Here is a 22,586-nt window from a genome sequence, read left to right as displayed (position 1 = left end):
TTTCCTGTCTCCCAGTTTCTCAAAGCCTTTTCTTTTGCTGAGTTCTTTTACACTCAAACTGTGTGTAGGGGGGATTTAAATTCCAACCCGGAACTCGGAGTCACGCGCCTTGAATGACGGGAGTCGTAGTTTGGCGACTCCTTCCTAACCCCTTCTCACGCCGATTCCTACCCACAGTGAAAACCTACAACTCCCAGAATGCACCCTCCGGGTGTCCGCCCCTGGGCGCACGCGCCCTGACGCCGCAGGATTTGAATCGGCGGCGTTGTTATTGACGCCATATTGGGGCCGGTGGCGGGTGGAAGAGTCGTACCGCGGAGGGGGAAGTGACTGGACGTGTTTGCCGGAGCTCCTGACGCCGCCGCTGCTGCTTTGCAATCTCCTCTCATCGCCCGCCGCTCTCAAGCTTCGGACCCCCACTCGGTCATTTGAGGAGCCACGTTCCAGCCTCACAGCTCACGGGGCTGCTATCGACTGCCGAAGGGAGCCGGTTTCGGCGCAGGAGCGCCTCAGGAGCGGCGCAGAGCTCGAGCGGACGGCGGGGGCGCCCGGAGCCTCTCCCGGGGGATCCGCGCCTGAGGAGGCGGGAGAGCCCCCCTGACGCGGCTGGCGTGAGCTGGCGACACCGCCCCTCCCGCTCTCGCCGCGCCGGCCCGGGCCCCTGCCCCTGCCGCGGCGGCGGCGGCCTCCCCTCACGCCGGCGCTTCCCCACACTCCTGTCTGCTCTTGAGCCCGCGGGTCAGCCGCGCTCGGAGTCCCCGCTCTCCCCGCTTCCCTCGCCCTCCCCTCCCGTCCCCCCTCTCCACCCCGCCCGAGCCCGGCACTTCGGCGGCTCCGGCCATGGCGTGCGGGGCCACTCTGAAAAGGACTCTGGATTTCGACCCGCTGCTGAGCCCGGCGTCCCCGAAGCGGCGGCGATGTGCGCCATTGTCGGCGCCCACCTCGGCCGCAGCCTCCCCGTCTTCGGCGGCCGCGGCCACCGCCGCCTGCTTCTCGGCCGCCGCCGCCTCGCCGCAGAAGTACCTCCGAATGGAGCCGTCCCCCTTCGGCGACGTCTCGTCCCGCCTCACCACAGGTGGGACTCGGCCCCGCGGCCGCCGCGGTGGCAAGTGGGGTGCCGGGGCGGGGGCGCGGGACCGGTTCTGGGGCCAAGTCGTCGGGCGACCCCCTTTCTGTAACTTCTCCGGCTTCGGAGACACAATGGAAACGGCCCGCTGTGAAGGGGCGGGGAGGGGGCGCCGGGACGTGGGGTGAGTCGGGGCTGCGCCCCGCCGGGTATTGTGGGGAGGAGGAAGGTCCTTTGATTGGGGGCGAGTGACGGGAATGGAGTGTTTCCGTGGCCCGGAGAGCCCCAGCGGAAATGATCGGGGAGGGCGATATTATTCATAGGCTTAGGCTGTAGAAGGGTCACATTTCACGCGAATCTCGACGCCTGATCTCCCCGAATCGATTGGCCGCAGCTCTTCACTCCGGGACTGGGCGGTTTCGGGCGCGGAGGCCGCCCTCCTCCAGCGCAGACATGGCCGGCTTCGGCGCGGAGGGGGTGGGGGCGGCTGTCATCGGGGCGAGATCTAGGCCTGTCATTAATCACCCGCAAGAACGCCGCTTTGGCTGAGTCAAGACCTGTTTTCCTAGCAGGGTCAACAACAAAGAAAACGCTCTTCCCGAGTCCGGGAACGCGAGCGCACTACACTCTAGAGACCGAGTCTAGACCTTGAACAACTTGAACTTTTCACGAAAAGCAAATTGTATCGAAAATGGGGGCTGAGTAGTTAGTGGCTTTTCGTAGGAAGGGCTTTATTTTTGCCCGGCAAAGTGCGTTGGGAGGAAGCCTCGGCCCTGAGAATAATAAAGAAATGAACCCGAGATTCCAAGGGACTTCAGACTATTTTTGCTTTTCATCTTGAAACATTTCCTGAAAGTGACTAGGGGGCAAGGCCCCGCGGGGCTGCTTTGTACTGCATGTGTGTGCCATTTTTATGTACTTTTAAAATCCTTGTGTGCCCTGGGCACAGTCCCAGGATAGGCTTTTGTGGACTCGATAGTGTAAATCTGCTTCCTTTGTGTGTGAGCCTTTGGTAATAATATGACCTGTAGACAAAGCCTTTTAATAGCTTCATTAGATGTTTCGCTACCTTGAGCTTAAAAAAAAAATCTGTGGGTAGTATATACCACCATGTTTAGTCACTTCCATTTGGAATTGACTTAGTTTAAATATCCTTTTCTAAATAATATAGGGCTTCCTTTTTTTCTAGTAAATATTTTATCTAACTTGAGTATCTATACTATCTTATAGTTGTAGTGAATTTTCAGAGAATTTCCACTTTTATTTAGTGACCACGCCTAAGCTGTCTTCTATGTAAAGGCATTTATTGATTTATTGTTAGGCTTTACATTAAAAAAGAAACAAGAATGGGCTCCTAGTGCTGAACATTATTTTTAGAGTTTGACTCTTTAGTAAAATCATTGGAAATTGAAATGATACCATAGAACCTGTACTTAACTAATTAGGCCACTTAAAAATAGCTCTAGGTAACCAGCAATAAATTTTAGTCCACAGGGTGAATTAATGCAGTGTTAGGTTTGGGAGTTAAAGTATATCTTAACGCTGAAATAGTCTTGAGCACATAATATGGTAAACCGCTAGGAGTTACAACATTTGTCCTCACTTTAAAAGGAACTTACTCAGAAAGAATTGTGATCCTTGGCAAATTTGCTGTTTCATTGATATATTTGTAGCATAGGCTAATGCATTTGCTTCACATTATCTCAAATTTCAATTAAGTGGATAGTAAAACGATTGAAATTGCGTAAGCCTGCTGATTCAAATACATTTTCCAAAATATTGCTGTCTTCTGTTCTTCAAGGTGTTTTTGACATCTCCTGAAGTTTGATCATACCCTGAACTGTAAAATCACACCGTAATTGAATTTTATTGAGTTTGCTAATAGTTATTTACCTATTACGACTAATTTGAATATTAACCTAAAAGGTTGCCTTGAAAAAAGCAGCTAAAATCGCTGAAGTTTTGAATTGCTAAAGTTTGCTTTTTCTAATTTTGGATAACATTTTACATGTAATTTGGCCTTGTGTGTTTTCATGGCCGGTTTGGGGTATGCTCTTGTGTGGTTTTTGTAATAATGTTGTCATAATGGGAGCTGCAGTGTTGTGCAGGTATCAAAGAGCTTCCCAGTTTTGTGGTCACCAAACTTGGAAATAACTTTCCAACCACCTAATATTTAGATTTCTCTTTTTAACAGTGGTGATTCTTAAGCTTTACAAAAGTGAATATCCATATATCCTTAGCTGAAATTAAGTAACTAGGATTGGAAATGGAAAGTGACTTACCAAATTGAGATTGGGATCTGCAGAAACTCTTTGTTTTCCTTTCATTTCTGTGAATTCAAATATAATTTAAACAATTCAGAGCATTTATATAATTAATCATTATCATTGTTCTTTGGCTACTTAATGTCTTCTGATGTGTAGCTGAAGTCATGTTGTGGCTTTACTAGTAGTTTCAGAAAAGTGGACATCTGTTTTAAACCCTAGTTTATTTTACTCATCCCAGGAAGGTGATTCCAAAGTTTGACTTGACGACTATTACTTAAATCACTGTTTTCCAAACTGTTGCAACCTCATACCAGGAAAAAGGAAAGGGCTGGCAAATAAAGTTTTATTGGAACACAGCCTGTTCTTTTTTTTTTTTAAGTATTGTTTATTGCAGGTTATCACAGCAGAGTTGAGTAGTTGTGACAGATTTTTTTTTTTTTAATTAGGGTAACTTTTAAAATGGGGGTGGCTGCAGCAGAGATAGACTTTTTTATGGCATTGCCATCTATGTACCTTGACTAAAGCTATACTACTTAAATTGCCATATTTCCTTAGTTTGGGTTCTATTTATTACACGAATATAATTTTTGCTTTATCACTTTTCATACAGATGGTGTGTGTGTGTGTGTGTTTTCCCAAAGCTCAAATATTTTGTCTGGTCCTTTACAGAAAAGTTTTGCCTATCCCTGGTCTAGAGTGTCAGCAGTTTATGATACTGTGTATGTGAAAGGGGAAAATTGAATGAGGAGAGGAGGGTAGAGGAAGCATTGACCGTAATTGGGTAAATGAAGGTCTATAATAGCTATGTCAGCACCCATGGTAAGTTAGTTGAAAACAGTCAAAGGTTTCTACCTTTCTCACTTGGTTTTTGAAACATCTTAGAATATTCTATTTAGCCAGAAGATCGTTATGATATTCCCAAGAACAAAATTGTTTTAATAAAACCAAAATATTATGCAACATTATAAAAGTCTGTCAGTCAAATCTAGCACAATGTTTTTCATAATTATGTAGTGAATGAATGAATTGTCTGGTTGAAAAGATCCTTCTGTAAATGTCAGCCTATTTTGTGAGTTTCCAGGCACTTTTGTACATATTGTTTTGTTACCATTGTTCTAGTCTAGTCTGCCTTAGGAATTGAGTTGGATGAAGAGTTAAATTCCACTGTAAGGACTCATTGTATTTGCTGGAAACCTGCCATTAAAAATGGAAATTGCAGCTTGTGAATGAGGAAGGGTTTGCATTGATGCATGCCTGCAAACAGAGACACCAGCTGGCTTAAATGAAGTATAAATGTAGGTTCTCGGCAAACAAATGAGATTCTGTTGGAGGAGGCAGCATTTCACTTCAGATGTCATTTATATTGAACCAGAAGTGTTTTTAATATTTTGTGGTTATTTAGACAGCTGTTAAGTTGCTTCTACTTTCTCAGTGGGTTTGGCAAATAAACAGTTTTTAATGGTCTTTGTACTTGGGATTTTAAGCCTGTATATTATTTAGGACTATGTGTGTAGCTTCATTTATTTTATAATTCTATGAATTATGCATTTAAGAATCCTGTAAGCTTATGGCCATTAAAAGCAGAATGCAGTTGTACTCATTATTGAGCTATTATGTTTTGAAAGTAGAAAAATAAAGCCTAACTTCAGCACAGAAACACATTGGGTAAACATGGCTAGATCAGAGAGAAGTTAGCCCTTTAGATATAGATGCTACTAGCTACCATGGTTGCCACCAAGATATAATCTGAGATGTAAAGGAGAATAATTTCTCTGTCCTTGAATGACATTATGGGAAAAAGAATATACTGTATTTTTCAGGTAGGTCTTTCCTAAGTGTTTAGGTACACCGAGGAAGACAATGATAGCAATGCTTTTGTTTTGAGAGGTTAAGATAAGATATTCAGAGGAAGTGCCCAGTTTTGTGTATTTTTCTTATTTAAAAAGGAACTTTTGGTTCTCCTTCAGAATATGGGTTACAGTAAGTTTGGACCTCTTGGATCGTTGGCTTATGAAACTAGATAATGGTGCTGGGGGTGGTGAGTCTTTTCAAATACTTCCTTATAACTGAACTAACCAGCAGCTTGTGGTCCCTGCAGTCTTGGCCTTAACACTGCTAGTACTGTGACTCACAGTATGTTCTCTATGAATATGTAAAACCACAGAGAATTTCTTGCCTCTGAGAAGACTACCTACTTTCAAAAAAGTATGAAGGGCGAAATACTTGTTGGAGCCTATATGAATCAGTCTGGCATCTGCAGTTGGTAAAGAGGTCTTCACAAATGAATTTAGTTAAAGAGATTTATCTTTAATTTTATTGCTGAGTGTAGGGATTCTAGAACTTGGCTTAACATTTCTCAGCTTATAAACAAACACACCTGAGAAATGTGATCCATCAGTAGCAGCCTTGTAGCAATGAGACTTGTTAACAGGATTTGTTAACCTGGATTTTGAGGTGGGTGGTCACATGGGTCTTGTATAATTCGAAAATAATCCCAAAGTTAATATTTTCTGCCCTCATAATCACAAAGTTTAAAATATTTATGAATTAATCAAGCCTTGGCATTTCCCAAGGTTCTTAGAGATACTGAAGCTGTTTGTTTGTTTTTTTAAATATATTTTTATTGATTTTTTACAGAGGAAGGGAGAGAAATAGAGAGCTAGAAACATCGATGAGAGAGAAACATCGATCAGCTGCCTCCTGCACATCTCCTACTGGGGATGTGCCTGCAACCCAGGTACATGCCCTTGACCGGAATCGAACCTGCAACCTTTCAGTCCACAGGCCGACGCTCTATCCACTGAGCCAAACCGGTTTCGGCTGAAGCTGTTTTTTAATGTAATTTCAGTTTTACCCCTCATTCTGTACCAATTTTTAAAGACTTTGGGGACAATATAGTTATACTTTGTGATTATATATATTATTTTAAATTGTGATGCAACAAAATGGGTAGTGATAATAAATATAGCAATTCCTTTAAGACTTTAAACGGGACTTTTTCTTAGGCATTTGAAGTATACTTAGTATTCCCTCATCTTTCTGGATAATGGTAAACATGGATTATGTGTATTCTAGTTTGTTTGTTTTTTAATGGAACACTTCACGAATTTGTGTGTCATCCTTGTGCAGGGGCCATGCTAATCTCCTCTGTATAGTTCCAGTTTTAGTATATGTGCTGCCGAAGCAAGCATGGTTCTAATGTTTGGAATAGCCCCATTTACAAATATTTTACCATTTTCAGAGATTGGCTCATTTGAAGAAACACATTTTTAAAGATTTGACATGATTTTTAGGAGAAAATATTTTGTATTATGAAGTTCTAATCTTTTCTAAAATAATTGAATTATTTTAAGTTACAAAAATATTCTCATGTGTTAAGATGTTGCCAGCTATATTGAGCAGGGAGATTATCTTTGAAGATAAATTAAAATTCTAGTGTATGTCAAGTTGTCAGCTTTGATATTTATTTTGGGTCTTTTGATCAGAATTTTGCAAGTATGCCAGATTGTGTAGTCTTCCTGAGATAATAAGCTTTTGGGGGATGGTGGTAATGGTTTTTAACATTCTAGTACTAGAAAAACAGCTCATAATAAATATACTTGTAGTTTGTCTTGGAGTATAACTTAATTTCTTCCTCTTTTTAAAAATCATAAGTCATGAGTTTTTGCCACAATCATCATAGGTCAGATCATTGTGACATGAACTAGTGATTTGCAGTATTTTTATTTTATTAAAATTGTAGTTTTTCCATTGATATAATTTTTGGATTTGACTTAAATTTTAATTTCTAGGTCTATGTAAGTACGAGCTTTTACACAACATTCTTTAAAAAGTCTAAATACTTACGCTAGCAGTCACTTGCTCTAGCTTTTAACAGCCCCACTTGCATTCCAGATACTGTGCTGTTTAGGCAAAGAAAAGACAGTCTCTGGAGGGGCTGATAAAGCCACCACTGCTAATACTTTATTAGCTAGCTAAACTTGAATAAAAATACTGTAGTGTTTATACTTTATCACATCTTTAATTCCACTTTAATAATGCTTATCCACATTAGCGTTAGTATTTTCACCTTTGGCAGCCTAAGTCTTGAAATTGGGTTACTCGATTAAATCACAGGTTTACTACTTTTGAAACCTTAAAGAAAAAGTTACTCTTTTTATGTGAGTGTTGAACCTTGTTTATTGGCTATTTCTGAAATTGCTTCAAAGTATGATGTGTAGTTTGACTTTAGCATTCATTTTCATTAATGTTAATTCTTAAAAAACACCTCCAGAAATCAAACTAAAAGGAAAGGTTGGAGGGAGGGACCTGGGAGAATTGATTTTCTTTAGTTTCTTTAAAAAAAAAAAGTATTGTTGCATTGATTTAGCAATCGAAGAACAAAACATAGAGTGGAATTTGAAAATTTGCAGAGAGCCAATTTTTAAAAACATTGTTGTCCTTGGAGTTTGCCTTTTAATTGTTATAGAGGATTGCCTTGTTTCTAGTGCTGACGTATTCTCTGGAGCAAAACTTTTCTAAGTGTATAATTGGTTTACTAGTAAAGTATAGGAGGTTTTAGGTTGCTATGACAGAACAGGGGAACCTGATGCTCACTGTAACCACCCATCCATGGCCCATGGTGAATATAGTACATTATCAGAGGCTGGCATTGTAATCAGTACTGCATGGCAATGCTGATCTGCCAATTTAGAATACTTCCTCACTTTTAAAATACCAATAAAACATTCTGGTATAGGTGCTTATCCTGAGAGGAGACAGTTTAGAGACTCTTGAAGCATCCTTTAAGTAAATATCTGAATGTAACAAAGATTTCTTACAATCTGTTATAGCCAGTGATCGTTGTTTCAGAGTTCTAGGAGTTCTAGGTAGATGAGAATTATGCTCCGTTTTGGTTACTACCTTCTTAAGAGTCGCAAAGTTTGAAGTTTCAGGGTATGATGTAGCAATGATACATGGTAGTGATCTTATATAATAAAAGCCTAATATGCAGATTGTCCCCTTGGGCGGTTGTTCGGCTGGGAGTTCCACCACTTGCAATGGCATGCGCTGACCACGAGGGGTGTGGAACATGGCGGGCATCAGCGATGCGGCAGTGGAGGCACTGCTGGCCCTGGTGGGCCCCAACGAGAGCGGGTCTGCGGCGGGATGGTGGAGCAGGTGAGCAGGTGGCGCCAGGCCAAGGTGGGTGCGAGCGGGGCCCCATCACCCCACCAATCCCCCCACAGACTGTGGCAGTGGGGGGTGGGGCCGCCACCTGGCTCCCAGGTGCTGAGGGAGCCAGGCAGGGGGCTGGGCCCCAGGCTGGGATGGGGACCTGGGGGTGGGTGGTGGTGACCAACCTCCCACGGCACCTGGGAGGGGTTGCTGTGACCTCTCACCGGCTACCAGTGGGGAGGAGGGGTGATGGGGACGGAGGTGTGGTGAGAGTGCAGGGTGTCCGCTGAACTTGCTCTCACTCTCCCTGCTACCCTCCACCGGGAGGCCAGGGCTCACACACTGGGAAGCCCCACACTCAGGTGCCGGGTGCCTGCAAGGAGCCCGTCCTGCACCTGCGCGCCTTTTCTAGGTGAGCCGGGCCCCACAGGAGCCCATCTGTGGGGCTGGCCGGGAGAGAGCATGCTGCCTGCCTGGCTTCCCCATGGCACCTCTGGGTGGCCCAGAGGCCCATGCTGTGCCCTGGCCCACCACGCTCACTGCATCTCCTAGTGGGGACCTGGGCACCGTGATTCAGGCGGGGGGGGGGGGTGCCTGGGGGCCCAGGTGCTGCCCAGAGGTCAGCTGGGACCTGCCCTTCCACACCAGACGCTCATGCTTCGATCACTGGCCAGGCCTAGGGACCGCACCCATGCACAAATTTCATGCACTGGGCCTCTAGTCCCTCTTATAACTGGCATCCTATGTGGTTTTTTTAAAAATTAACTTTCTTTTTTGTGACTTATTGTAGCTTCAGGTGATTGTAGAATGCTGGCTAGGTCTAGTAGTACAATACTGGAGAGGGGAGTGGATATTAAGAGTGTAGGCCCAGAGATCAGGGTTGGCTCTGCCATAATACAGCTGACTTTAAAGCAAAATTTCAAATTATGCACATGGTGATAGTATCTCCCTTCTAGAGTTGTTATTAGGGTTGAGCTTTCCTGTCCCTGAGTGCTGAAAACAGTCACAATAGAGCAACCTCAAATGTGACATTTTACACTGTCCAGCAATCCTGCTATTTTAGTGAATAACCTTGTCTTGTATTTCACAGAAAAAAATAGAAGCCATCGTATGGCAGACTTCATTTTTTCCCCCATACCAACACTACCAACATTTGTGCCTATCTTGTTTCCCTTTTAGTATCATTGAGGAAAATTGAGATCATTAAAGCACTTGACACAGTGAAGGGAAGGGTCCCACTTCTCTCCAAAGGACCATTTCCTCAACTATTTTTCTCTCCCAACCAGACCTTTGCTTTAATTTCCCATTATAAAGTAACTAAAACATCCTCATTTTCCTTCAGCAGTCATCCAGAGTCCTCCACTTCAAAATCTAATTCGAAAAGCTTTCAGGTAGTCTATTTGCTTCCATTTCTTGGGTTCTCAACTCATTCCAAATATAGTTGTGCCTCAAACAGCTCTTGTCAAGTCACCAATGACTTTCATGGCACACTGTGACTCCTCTTCTTGTTTGACCTTTCTTACAGCACATTGCAGACTTACTCCCTTTTTGAAATACTTTTTTTCTTCCCTTCTGTGACAATACTGTTTTCTTCCATTTCTCTCTGGCTGTTTTCTGTCTTCATGTGGCCACTAAACTTAGGGGTTCCTTAGTTCTAGATTCAGCTCCACTTTGTCTAGCTTCATAGTCCCTAAGCAGTCACATTTCATGTTTATATCTTTAGTTCAGACCATTTCTCTCAGTTTGGGCCATTGAGCATTTGGACCTTTTTATTGTCATATCTTCTCAGTAGCCTTCCTTCCTTCTAGAAGTCACAATTATTGTGAAATATGTTGACTTTTAAATATTCATTACTAATTTACAATATATAGGGGATAAACAAGATGTCTGTGGGCTTCTAATCAGTACCTTCTGGTGTGAGATAGTCTTAATTGCTTTTTTAAACAGAAATAAAAGCACATGCATTCGTTCACTATCGATTACATAATGAACATGGATTTTAAGAAAGGTGTGTTAGGAAAAATGAATAGGTATGTGTATGTTAATGTCATGTAAAGAGTCTCCTGAGGTAGATCCAATCAAGTTCAAGTTGATTTACAGGATATTTTCCTGCTGGGGAGGAGGGCATGTCTACCATTGAACTAGAATAGCTATGCAAGTGAGGGTAGCAAAGTGTATTTAGTACACCTTACGTATATTTATACTTGTAATAATTTCTGTTGTTACTACTTTTCTTCTCTCCATTTCCTGGTATGGCCAATAAAAAATAAACCAACCACTTTTTAATTGGATAGAAACTTTAATGCCCATAAAGTTTGTGGGAACCAGTGAGTTCCAACCTTGCTATTGATCAGCAGCATCACCTGGAAATTTATTAAAAATGCAGAATCTGAGGCTCCATTCCTGTCTTCATTAAAAAAAAAATAAAAAAAAATCCCTAGGTGATTTATGTATTCATTTGAAGTTTAAAAGCTCTTGAGAACTTATGCCCAAAAGGTAGCAGCTATTCTTAGCTGAATTTTACCACATATCCAATTCCTCTCTCACCCCAACGTAGCCAAAAACCAACTTTTAATGTAAAATACCCAACTTTTAAATGACAGCCACAAGTTCATACTTGTTTTAAGTATTCAAGCCAGACATGTCTTTAGTCTGACAATCATCAGTTTGCAACCTGGTTTCCAGGTATGCTATAGCAATGTATGTGTGATTTGGGTGTCCTAATAACTTGTTGTAGAAGACTGGTTTGTTCTTCAGGTTGATTGTGCTGTCTGTCCTTCCAAGGCTTACCTTATGATGGCCATGGTAAATTGGAATCAAAGCTTCTGTAACATGCATGCTTGAGGATTTAGATTTGGATGGTTCACTTTCCCCTTTCTCTTATCCATTGTTTTGGATAAGACTGCTTTTTTGTTCTTATTACTCTGTATTTTTCTAGTTTGTAAGCTATTTGAAGAGATACTTGCAGATAGTAAAGAGCTGAACAGCAAAAGCAACAGGGTTAACATACCCCTTTAGAATCTATCTAGTGTAATATAAAATAGAGGTATGAAGCTTCTTGGATATCAGGGAAGAGACATCTGCTGGTTGAGGATTGTTGGACTCCTTGCATTAGTGACTCCCGTTGTGCAGTTAATTTGTGAAATTTATACTTAGGCCTGGCAGGGTTTTAACAGATTGAGTCATTTCAAAAAAAATACTCAATGGCTATTATAGTACCAATGAAATAATAGAGTTTGACCTATAATGATTATAGTTTTTCTTCCTCCTGTAGGAAACCAATGAATGCTTCTTATACATTAAAATATTATATAATGTACTTTTTTTAAAAGAACTGTAAATAATACCCTAATGTTATATAATTGTGTGCAACTATATTACGCTTGTTAGGATTCATGCTAATCCAAGTAGAAGTTAAGACTGTAGATATAACTTTACAATTTTTTGGTTAAAATTTGGTTTCAGGTCCCTTTGACATAGCAATAATTTTAAAGTGAATTAAAAACAGCATCAGCACATTCTTTTTACTTACATAGCTCTTGGCTGGATAAGAACATTGTTCTTAAGGATTCCTTCAAGGAGAGTGTGAGAACTGTTAGTTTCTGAACAGATGATCATGGGAAAATAATTGATTTACAAAAAATGGGTCTCCATAGCAACTGTTAATTGAGTGTTTTAATTTATAAAGTACGCATGACATGCCTAGTATATAGTTCAAAGCTTTAGATTTGGTCTTAATTTGGAACATTTTCTTAGTTTTAGGTTTTAATGGCTACTGCAGGTTTTCTGTACTTGTGTATAGGCTTTCCATTAGCTTTGTGTTCCTGCCTGGAGCTGACAAACTTTCAAGATTTATTTTATTATTTTAGTCCCATTGTTAGAGTCATCTGTCTAAATGAACTTTCACTTTGTGTTTTCAAAGATATGCCATAGAAAAATTAGTACACAATGTGAAAAAAAGGGTATTATTCTACACTTAAAACAGTTAATGAAACTTAGTGTTTGATCTATTAATGATGTCAGTAGGAAAACTAGTAAGTCTATACAAGTCCAGACCAAAAGTTTAGTATCACAGATGTTTAGACATTTTGTGGCCTCTACTCTAGAAAAAGATACTTGATTCCTCCCCTCCTACAATATTTTGTCCCCTCTAAACACATTTTTAGTTGCTTCTAATTCCGTATTTCTCCTTTTGCTCTCAGTCCCATCTTAATGATATTTCTCTTACCCTCATCAACTCAGGCTTTTTCTTTTCACATTTACCTGGGATTTTTTGTTTTTGTTTTGTTTCTGTTTGTTTTTCTCTTTTAATATCCCAAAGGAGTAAGTGTTGTCTCATTGATAATCTCCTACTACCTGTTAAAGGAGGGGAATTTTATTCACAATCTCAATGTCATTTACTAGATTTGGGAATGAAAAGCTATAGTCATAGAATTTAGTAATACTGATTATTTAGTAATACTGATTATTACTTAATCTAGTACAGTGGAAAAAAGAAAGTCTTAGCAGTAGTCATAAAAGAGTGATGTAGGATTTTTGAAAAACGATATACAGCCATTTGTTGTGGTAGATTGTCATGAAGGTAACTACATATTTTACTACTAAGTGATTTACTTCAAATTCAGTCTATTTTTCCTGGTCAAGTATGAAAGCTGCATGATTAAAACTCAAATGTGCAACTAACTGATCGTGTAAGTGAAGCTTTGACTTTTTCTTTAATGGACTGCAAATTGTGCTGGCAAAACAATGTCAGATGTTACATGTACTTAGAATAAAATGTCATTTGCTAGTTTGCTAAGAGATGGCTAGATTTAAGTAGCTTATGATTAAGTGGACATAGGTACTTTATTGATATATGGAAGGTCTTTATGCAGCTGGTATGAAAGCAACTTAAGTCAGACAAATATCTAGGCTGAGCTTACTATGTGTGTTGTATTAAATTGAATCTAGGGAAATTACTTGAGTTACCAGCTTCAAAATTGCTTTCACTCTGAACTGAGATAGAGGATTAAGTTTGAGGCTTGCAGTTATTAGCCTTTTGCTATTTGTGTTGCTAAGGTCTTGGTTAAGTTATTCACATGTTACCAGTATTAGAGCATTTGAGGGCACATTGAGGCTTGGATGACATAGTTGCATCCTGTTAGATGTACTAGTAGTACATTTAAATTGGTGAACTAGTTTGTAAATTATATCTTAAAAAATCCTTAGCTTGTTTGATTCTTCTTAAGATGGTATGGACGTTTATAAAGCTAAAATTTTAAAAGTTTGACCGTATCTTTTTTTTTTTTTTTTTTTTTAATCCTCACCTGAGGATATGTTGATTGATTTTAGAAAGAGGAAGAGGCTGGGAGAGAAACATTGATTGGTTTGCCTTTTGTTAGCTCCCTGACGGTAGTGGAACCCTCAACCTTTTTGGTGTATGAGACTATGCTCCAACCAACTGAGCCACCTGGCCAGGATAAATTTTACCATATCTTAATCCCAGGCTAGATATTTTTTGAGAGTATTAAAGGAATAAATTGCTTGTTATAACTATTCTTTTGGTACATCTTAGTTATGCTTTTGTTGACTTTGTGAAACAAAAGGAAGACTAAGTACTGTGAGAACAGCTGTGTGGTGATCAAAGAATAAATCATATAAGAGATGTTAAGGTCAGGTTACTCTGTGCCTAGTACATTTGAAATCTCTGGTTGTGAATAAACTTTAGGATGCTTTGAATGGCACTTTTGATGGCGATGATGTTAGCTTTCAGCAGAAAATAAAAAATGAATGAGACTAAACCATCGTAACTTTGAAACCTTTTACAATATTGCTACTGAAAGCGTTAAAAAATAAGGATACTTGAGCTTGTCCTGGTTGGTATAGGATGTTGCACCAGTTTTAATGGACACATGTGAATCTAAGGAAACCCTTTTCTATTAAGGTGCTTAACTGTTCAAATAGACAGCCATTTTATTTCACTGGTAACTTTGATTTTAAATTATAAACTATTGCAAATAAATGGATCAAGACTGAAAATAACTTTGACATAAACAAATGTTAATATTGTGAAAAATAAAGCTAAAGCATCCCTCACACAACTACCCTAAAAGTTAATTATTCCAAAGTGTTATTTTTGTACTTACACTGCACATTCATCTATATGTAAACAGGTTTGTTTGCACACAAAATTTACATAAATGAAATCTTCACTGAATATATCTCTTGCAATTTTTCTTCCCCCTTTTTTCAGTTAAAATAATGAAATGGCATAATCTATAATGTTCAAAGGAGTGATTGATGTCTGCTTAGTCTATCTCTCAAAAGCCCTAAAAGGACACTTACTAGGAAACAATATAAAGTGAGAAAAGAAAATTAAATATATACCTAAGAAAACCACCAGTCTGAAATATTTTTTAAAGGATCATTCTTATCTTATAAAAATTGCTAGCCTTCAGTGAGTTTTTAGTTCATATTTAAATTAATCCATCATTGTATAATTGATAGTTACACTCTGTTATATTTATGGACCATATTATTGCCTCTTAGTTACCATAACTTTTAATTTTTGTTTAATTTTGCTTTGGATTGGCATTATTAGCTTTTGGGATGTACAGTAAGTCCTCACTTCACATCATTGAAGTACAACTAAACTAGTTTTACCATGGCTAATTGATTCTCATCAATGTTGTTTTAAAACAACATTCAATGAAATGATGTTATAAAAAGACCTGTAGTTTCAGATGGGTAGCCTATTAATTTAGGGGCTGTGGTGTTTGTGAGAAAGTCTGTTAGGAGGGACATTGGAACCTCAAGGAGGGGTTTTCTGGAGAGGCTAAATGGTAACTATTTTGAATTGGAAATTATTCTAAAGTGAATCATACTCACCTTAGGGATATGCTCGATATAATTTTATCCCTGTTTCCATGGTTATGGTTGAAGATAATGGCACCATGGTATTGTGATTCTAACTAATTACTTGTGACATACCAATCATTTTACATGGGTTTTTACTCCAAATATTCAGAACAAAAGTTTGCTGTTGCCGAAACCGGTTTGGCTCAGTGGATAGAGCATCAGCCTGCGGACTGAAAGGTCCCAGGTTCGATTCCAGTCAAGGGCATGTACCTGGGTTGCGGGCACATCCCCAGTAGGAGATGTGTAGGAGGCAGCTGATCGATGTTTCTCTCTCATCGATGTTTCTAACTCTCTATCTCTCTCCCTTCCTCTCTGTAAAAAATCAATAAAATATATTTTAAAAAAAAAAAAAAAGTTTGCTGTTAATGCCTTCATTGTCATAGGTTCTGTTGAGCTTTTACCATTAAATGGCTATTACCATTTAATATGTGATAATTAAGTTCCCATGTATTCTGTCATTTTGCTGAATGACAATTCTCACTTTTAATTTTTGTTTGGCTTTGGATCGGAATTACTAACTTCTTAAAGATGTACAGTAAGTCTTCACTTTACATCATTGACAGGTTCTGTGACATTCAGTGAAATGACATATAACAAAACCAGTTTTTACCATAAGCTAATTGATATAAACAACGCTTTTTAAAAAACTTGAGTTTTTATCTTGCCAACTTTTAACTTTTTTCTTTTAGAACAAATTCTGTACAACATAAAACAAGAGTATAAACGCATGCAGAAGAGAAGACATTTAGAAACTAGTTTTCAACAGACGGATCCATGTTGTACTTCTGATGCACAGCCAAATGCATTTCTCCTCAGTGGACCAGCTTCGCCAGGTAATAATAAACTAAGTGAAAGGCAATGTTATTTAGTATAGGAAAAAATAATCTGTTAGACACTTAAACTCCTATTTCTCCCCTTGATTAAAAAAAAAAAACCACAACATTTATTCAAGTAATGCATGATCACTTAAAAAATATGGTACAAAAATAAGTAAATGCTATGATTTGAAGCCTCCATTTTAAAAAAAGTAACAGTATACCACGTGCTTCTCTGTTAGGTATATACGTACTTTGCCATAGCTGAATACTATGCCATTTTATGGATTTCCCACGATTATCAAACCATTAATGAATTAGACTCAGAATTTCTGCTATATAGTATTTACAAAAATTTGTCTTTTGTACATATACCCTCATGCACTTGTCCTGTTAGGATGGATTCCTAAACATGTATTGTTTTGATCCAGTGTTGTTTTATACCTACCTTTTAGTTGGGGGGAGTAGTTTGCAAATACACTTTTTAAAAAGAGCAGAAAAATGAAGGCTATTTGAAATGAAGGGGAAGTAAAGCTTCTTACTGAAAAAGCCATCAAAAGTGGCTCTTACCTTTAGTAAACTTCTCAGCAAAATAGTTTTTCTTGTGACAATAGTTGCCTGCCTTCTTTCTCTCCCCTCCCAGCTGGGATAGGAAAATCTGGTAGAATTGAAAAGAAAAAAAAAACATTCAAAGTCTGTAAAAACAATGAAATAAAATGAGATTAGGAAACAAACTTATTCAAAACTAAATTCTGCAGCACTCCTGCCAATTTGGGAGGCCAGGTGTAAGTGGGTGAAAATGTAGAACGGGGAGGTAAGTGTAGAGACTACCAGTGATGGCGAACCTATAACACGCGTGTCAGAGGTGACACGCAAACTCATTTTTTGGTTGATTTTTCTTTGTTAAATGGCATTTAAGTATATAAAATATCAAAAATATAAATCTTTGTTTTACTATGGTTGCAGATATCAAAAAATTTCTATATGTGACACGGCACCAGAGTTAAGTTTAGGGTTTTTCAAAATGCTGACATGCCGAGCTCAAAAGGTTCGCCATCACTGGACTAGACTATATCAGAGGATGAAGATCATAATCATTCATTAGTCTGTTTATTTCATAGATCAATTAACTGTCAGGTTCAACTAACAAAGCTGGGAATTTGAAAGTAAATAAACATAGCCTTAGTGTAGTTATGCATTACTTTAGGTGGTATAAATAAAGTTCTGGGATACTTTATTCTTGCTATAGACATAGCTCTAAGAAGCAGTTAGTTAACTGGTCTCAGTCATACAGATTATAAGGAGCAAATGAAAAGAGGAATTGAGGCTACACCAGGAACAGATACACATAGCAGGAAAAATTGTTGATAGCAAATCTATGTATTTGTGTGCATAAAATACTTGCAGCAATGTTATAATGGATGCTCATCAGTTCTGAGTTCTCAAAAAGATTAATTTTAGATGTTCTTTTTAAGACATGAGGAATGATATTTTTTGAAAATAAAATTGCCTTAAGAGGAATACATTCTTAGAAATCTTTCTTTTTTCCTTTAATCTTCACCCCAGGATATATTTTCATTGATTTGGAGAGAGGGGGTTGGGGGGAGGGAGGGAGGGAGGGAGGGAGGGAGGGAGGGAGGGACATCGATCAGTTGCCTCTCATACGTGCCCCAACCAGGAATGCAACCCACAGCCTTTTGGTATACAGGACAACACGCCAACCAAGTGAGCCACCTAGCCAGGGCTGAAGAAAGAAATCTTTTGTATCAAGCATAACTATCTGGTTATGCCAAGTGGCTTTTTAGATCAATAAATCTTTAAGGACTCTGATCCATTAAATTTAATACTGAATATTAACAATATATTCTCAGTATTTATTTTTACAAAGTGGTCTCCTAGCTAATATCACTGAAAAAAACAAACTTTATTAAACTTTGTTTGTATTTTATAGTTTTCTCCACTCATCTTCAGGCTTTTCCTCTGATATATGATTGCATTCATCTTTCTGTTTTTCCAATCACAGCAAAAGATTCAAATGAGACCTCTTCCATTACAAGACGCTTTTCTATGGCAACCCTAAATCAGTTGCTTTTCTTTGTTCTTCATGTTATACATAGGGACTTCATCTGCAACAGCCTCACCTTTAAAAAAAGAACAGCCCTTATTCACTCTACGGCAGGTTGGGATGATCTGTGAACGTTTGTTGAAAGAACGTGAAGAGAAAGTTCGAGAAGAGTATGAAGAAATACTGAACACAAAACTTGCAGGTATGAGTTTATTTAGTCTCCCAGAAACTCACCTTAAGAAATGCATTATTTCCAAATTATACTTCGTGTCAATTAAATTACTCCTTTCTGTATACACTGGTACAGTGTTTTCTAAGAACCAGAGAATTTCAGTTCAAGAAAGGAAATGCATCTTTCTGTAGCTCATGGCCCTCAGTAACTTCAAGAAATAGTGGTATTTGTTAGCCATGTAGATCAGCACCAATATTAATGAACTAGATTTATTTTTCCTGATATAAATTTGGTTGGATTTTTGGGCTTTATTTCTTTCATGGTAACTTTGCCATCAACTTTGACTAGAAACTTGAAATAATCTAATGAGTATTGCACATCAATTTAGAGTATCAAGCTGCTGTAGCCTTTTTTTTTTTTTTAAAGTATGCTCTCATTGATTTTTAGAGAAAGGAGAGGGATAGAGAGATAGAAACATCTATGAGAGAGGAACATCATAGATTGGTTGCCTCCTGCACGCCCCATAATGGGGATTGGAGCCGGCGACCTGAGTGTGTGCCCTGACCAGAAATCGAACCATGACCTCTTGGTTCCTGGGTTGACGCTCAGCCACTGAGCCACACTGGCTGGGCTGCTGCAGTCTTAATTATATAAAAAAAAAAAAAAAAAAATTTTTTTTTTTCTTTTTGGTAAAATTTGCAGTAAAGACAATGTGTTACATGTGGTAACATAATCAGAATCCTCCCACCCCCATTTTTATGCAGATTTTACGGGATAGCAATATTATAAGCTTTTTGATTCTTAAGGAATTAAATCAAGGTGCTAATATAGTCTGGCTGTTGTGGCTCTATGGGTTGAGCATAGACCCATGGAACCAGGAGGTCCCTGGCTCAATTCCCAGTCAGGACACATGCCTGGGTTGTTAAGTGTTGTCTTATTTTCTCTCGTTGCAGTAAATTTGCCATTTAATAGACAATATAATGTCAGAATAGAAAGACATCTTTTTATTTCAAACCCTTTATTTTTAATAGGTTAAGAAATATGCCCTACCCAGCCTATACATGGTCTTGTGCTGTGGACTAAAATGTGGATTTTTATATGATACATTATCATTATTACTGAGGTTATGTGTCTGATTAAGTGCCAACTTAGAATTGTTTCACTATACATACTGGACTTTTCAGTTTATCTGGCTCTAATTTATTACAGAGGACATTTACAAGCCATGTAATTCACATATACCTTTATTTATAGAACAATATGATGCATTTGTGAAGTTTACGCATGATCAAATAATGCGACGATATGGAGAACAGCCTGCTAGTTGTAAGTATTGCATATATGAGCTGAAAACAAGACAATCTTTTAAGAAGACATTTATTATAATTATCTTCATACTTAAGAAGAGAATTAAACAGAAATGGTTGAAAAACCCTGGTGGGAATAGGACATTTTACTAAGGCTTATTTTTTATTTATTTAAGTATGTAGGGCAGTAATTTTTTTTAACCAGTGTGCTGAAAGAATTTTTAAAACATGGAATACCTGACTAGTCAGGGGCACTGACCTTTCCCCTTAGATTGTCAGATAAAAACAGCAGCCATTGGGTGTGAATGAATCAAAATTATACTTTTTTTGGTCTGGTGGGCAAAAATACATATTTTTGGCCTGCTGCAGAATTTTAGTAATTAGTTTATGTGTGCCACGAGATGAAAATGGTTGAAAATTGCTGACCTGGAGCAATATTGGGAATAGAGATCTGGTATATGTTTGAATTTTGAATTAGACTTTGCACTAATTTTCCTTTTCTCCCCCTTTAGATGTTTCATGAATCACATTTTCTGCATTTGTGGGCTGCCTTGTTCCTTGTTGAATTGTTGCAAGAGGTCCCAATTATGACATGCAGCAATGCGAATACCCCCCTGTGAATACAGGTTATTTCAAGCTTTCGTCAGTGACAATTACTCTTAGGCAGCAACTGGTTTTGGAAATTTCCCTGATGTCAGTACCACCTGGATATGGACCTTTGCTACCTATATTAATACCAGTGGTCTCACTTGCTGTATCATTACAGTTTGGCTTCTTATATTAATATGTTTGAAAGGATTAGCGCTGGTATTCTAAGAACATGCCCTTCACTGGTTATGTAAATAAAACTGTAGAATGACACTTCAGATGAAGTTAGTGTGATTTTAATTGTGCACTACAAGCTGTAACCAGTTATTAATAATTTAGAATGTAATCCCAGGACATTATTAAGCAAATAGCCTACAGTGCTTCCTGTGAAATAGTGAAGGAGAAGGGCATTTCTTCTCGGGGTTTCAAAATGGATTTATATGATTTTCTCTCTCCTTTTTTTTTTTTTTGGTAGTTTTTATTTATTCTATCAGTCTTTTTAACAAATGTTTATTGCTGCATTTCCCCCACCCCCAGTGTATCATTGTTTTACTGCCCTTGTAGTACTGGAATTTAGTTGGAAGAATAAAATCTTTACTTCTAATCTGCTTGTTTTTTAATGTACAGATGGGTAGTATTTGAATAAAAGCAATGTTTTAAATGTAAGCATTTTCCAGGAACCATCAATTTAATCTGACTTAAAAGATAAGACTTAAATATCAGTATTTTCATTGACCAAATCTAAGATTTGAGTGCTATTTTCAAAAGCTGAGTCTGATTCCAAATTGCTTATAACTGACAGCATGATAGAAGGTTACATGATTGATCAGTTTTAATAGCTTTGGAAGTTTTACTTCAAAAGCACATTTAAGTCACTTTCAACACAGCTTTCCTATAATGAAATGAATGGAAATGCTTCAGTGAGTTCTTCTGTGAATTCTATTAGCATATCCTAGTCATAAATGGCCTAGGAGATATTTTATATATACACTAGAGACCTGGTGCATGAAATTTCGTGCACTGGTGGCCGTCCCTCAGCCCAGCCTGTGCCTTTTGCAGTCTGGGACCTCTTGCTCCTTACCGCCCGCACGGGAGAGGCTCCCCCCAACCGCCACTGTGCTTGTCAGTCCTGAGCCCCACCTTCTGGCTGAGCAGCGCTCCCCCTGTGGGAGCGCACTGACCACCAGGAGACAGCTCCTACATTGAGCATCTGCCCCCTGGTGGTCAGTGCATGTCATAGTGACCTCCATTTGTTTGATTTGCATATTAGGGTTTTATTATATAGGACTAGAGGCCTGATGCACAAAGATATGTGCAAGAATAGGCCTTCCTTCCCTGGCTGCCGCACTGGCTTCCCTCCTGCACCTGGGACCCGGGCCTTAGCTCTGACCACCGCCTCCCACCTTCGCTCCAGGCTGGAGCCAGCTCTGTGGCTGCCACCCAGAGGCCGGCTCTTGGCGGCCTGCCGGGGTTTACAGGAAGCCAAGTGTCTGCCTGCTCCGGCCTGCTCCGGGGCTCCAGCCAGTGCCGCCATCTTTGTGGCTATGGGTGCCACCATCTGTCGCAGAGTGACAGTTAATCTGCACATTACTCTTATTAGTATAGATAGGATTTATATATGACCTAATTTGTCAGAGAAAGCAAAATGCTTAATTTATCCTTTATAAAAACTTTAGTGATTATCTTTTACCAATTCTTTGTTTAAAATAAGGCCAAAATGAGGTACAGAACTTTCACAAGATCTCCAGGTAATTGATATGCCCATTAAATGTTTGAGAAACACTGGTATAACAAGGTGCCATCAATAAGGGGGGGAGGGGGGATTCTGTCTGGTTTTAATGGACTAATAGATTCTCAACTGCAACACATCAAGTTGAGCCAGATGATTCTTTGTGGGGTTATCCTGTGTAGTATAGGACATTTAGCAGCATCTCTGGCCTCTCCCACTAGATAACAGTAGCACTGTGACAATCAAAATGTACCTCCAGATACTGCCAAATGCCGGGGGTAGTAGGAGGAGGAGACAGTCCCCAGCTGAGAACCAATGATATAGTGGGATAGCATTTTTAGGAGAATGCAAGTAGGAAGTTAAAATCTGGAGCGACTATGAATATATTTTATCAGAATATGAATGAATGTTCTTTTTTAGTATGTAATTTTTCACATAGTATTAAATATAAAACTGGATTTTTTAATTAAATTTTTTGGAGTGACAAACTTTTTTTTTTTTTTTTTTTTTTTTTTGCATCACA

General features: G+C 39.1%; 1 protein-coding gene across 1 annotated transcript; it reads left to right on the top strand.

Annotated features, from left to right (window-relative positions):
- The first annotated feature begins 261 nt into the window (after positions 1-261).
- On the top strand, positions 262-21,000 carry AKIRIN2 (akirin 2). The gene is made up of 5 exons (XM_081094415.1): positions 262-1,075; positions 16,077-16,220; positions 18,320-18,469; positions 19,694-19,765; positions 20,259-21,000. The coding sequence occupies exons 1-5, from the start codon at positions 841-843 to the stop codon at positions 20,267-20,269; spliced, it is 612 nt and encodes a 203-aa protein (XP_080950541.1). The 5' UTR covers positions 262-840; the 3' UTR covers positions 20,270-21,000.
- Positions 21,001-22,586: the final 1,586 nt, after the last annotated feature.

Source organism: Myotis nattereri, assembly GCF_964212035.1.
Source record: "Myotis nattereri genome assembly, chromosome: 6".
Classification (NCBI taxonomy): domain Eukaryota; kingdom Metazoa; phylum Chordata; class Mammalia; order Chiroptera; family Vespertilionidae; genus Myotis; species Myotis nattereri.
Note: the sequence above shows the minus strand (reverse complement) of the source record. Positions and strands in the feature narration are given on the sequence as shown.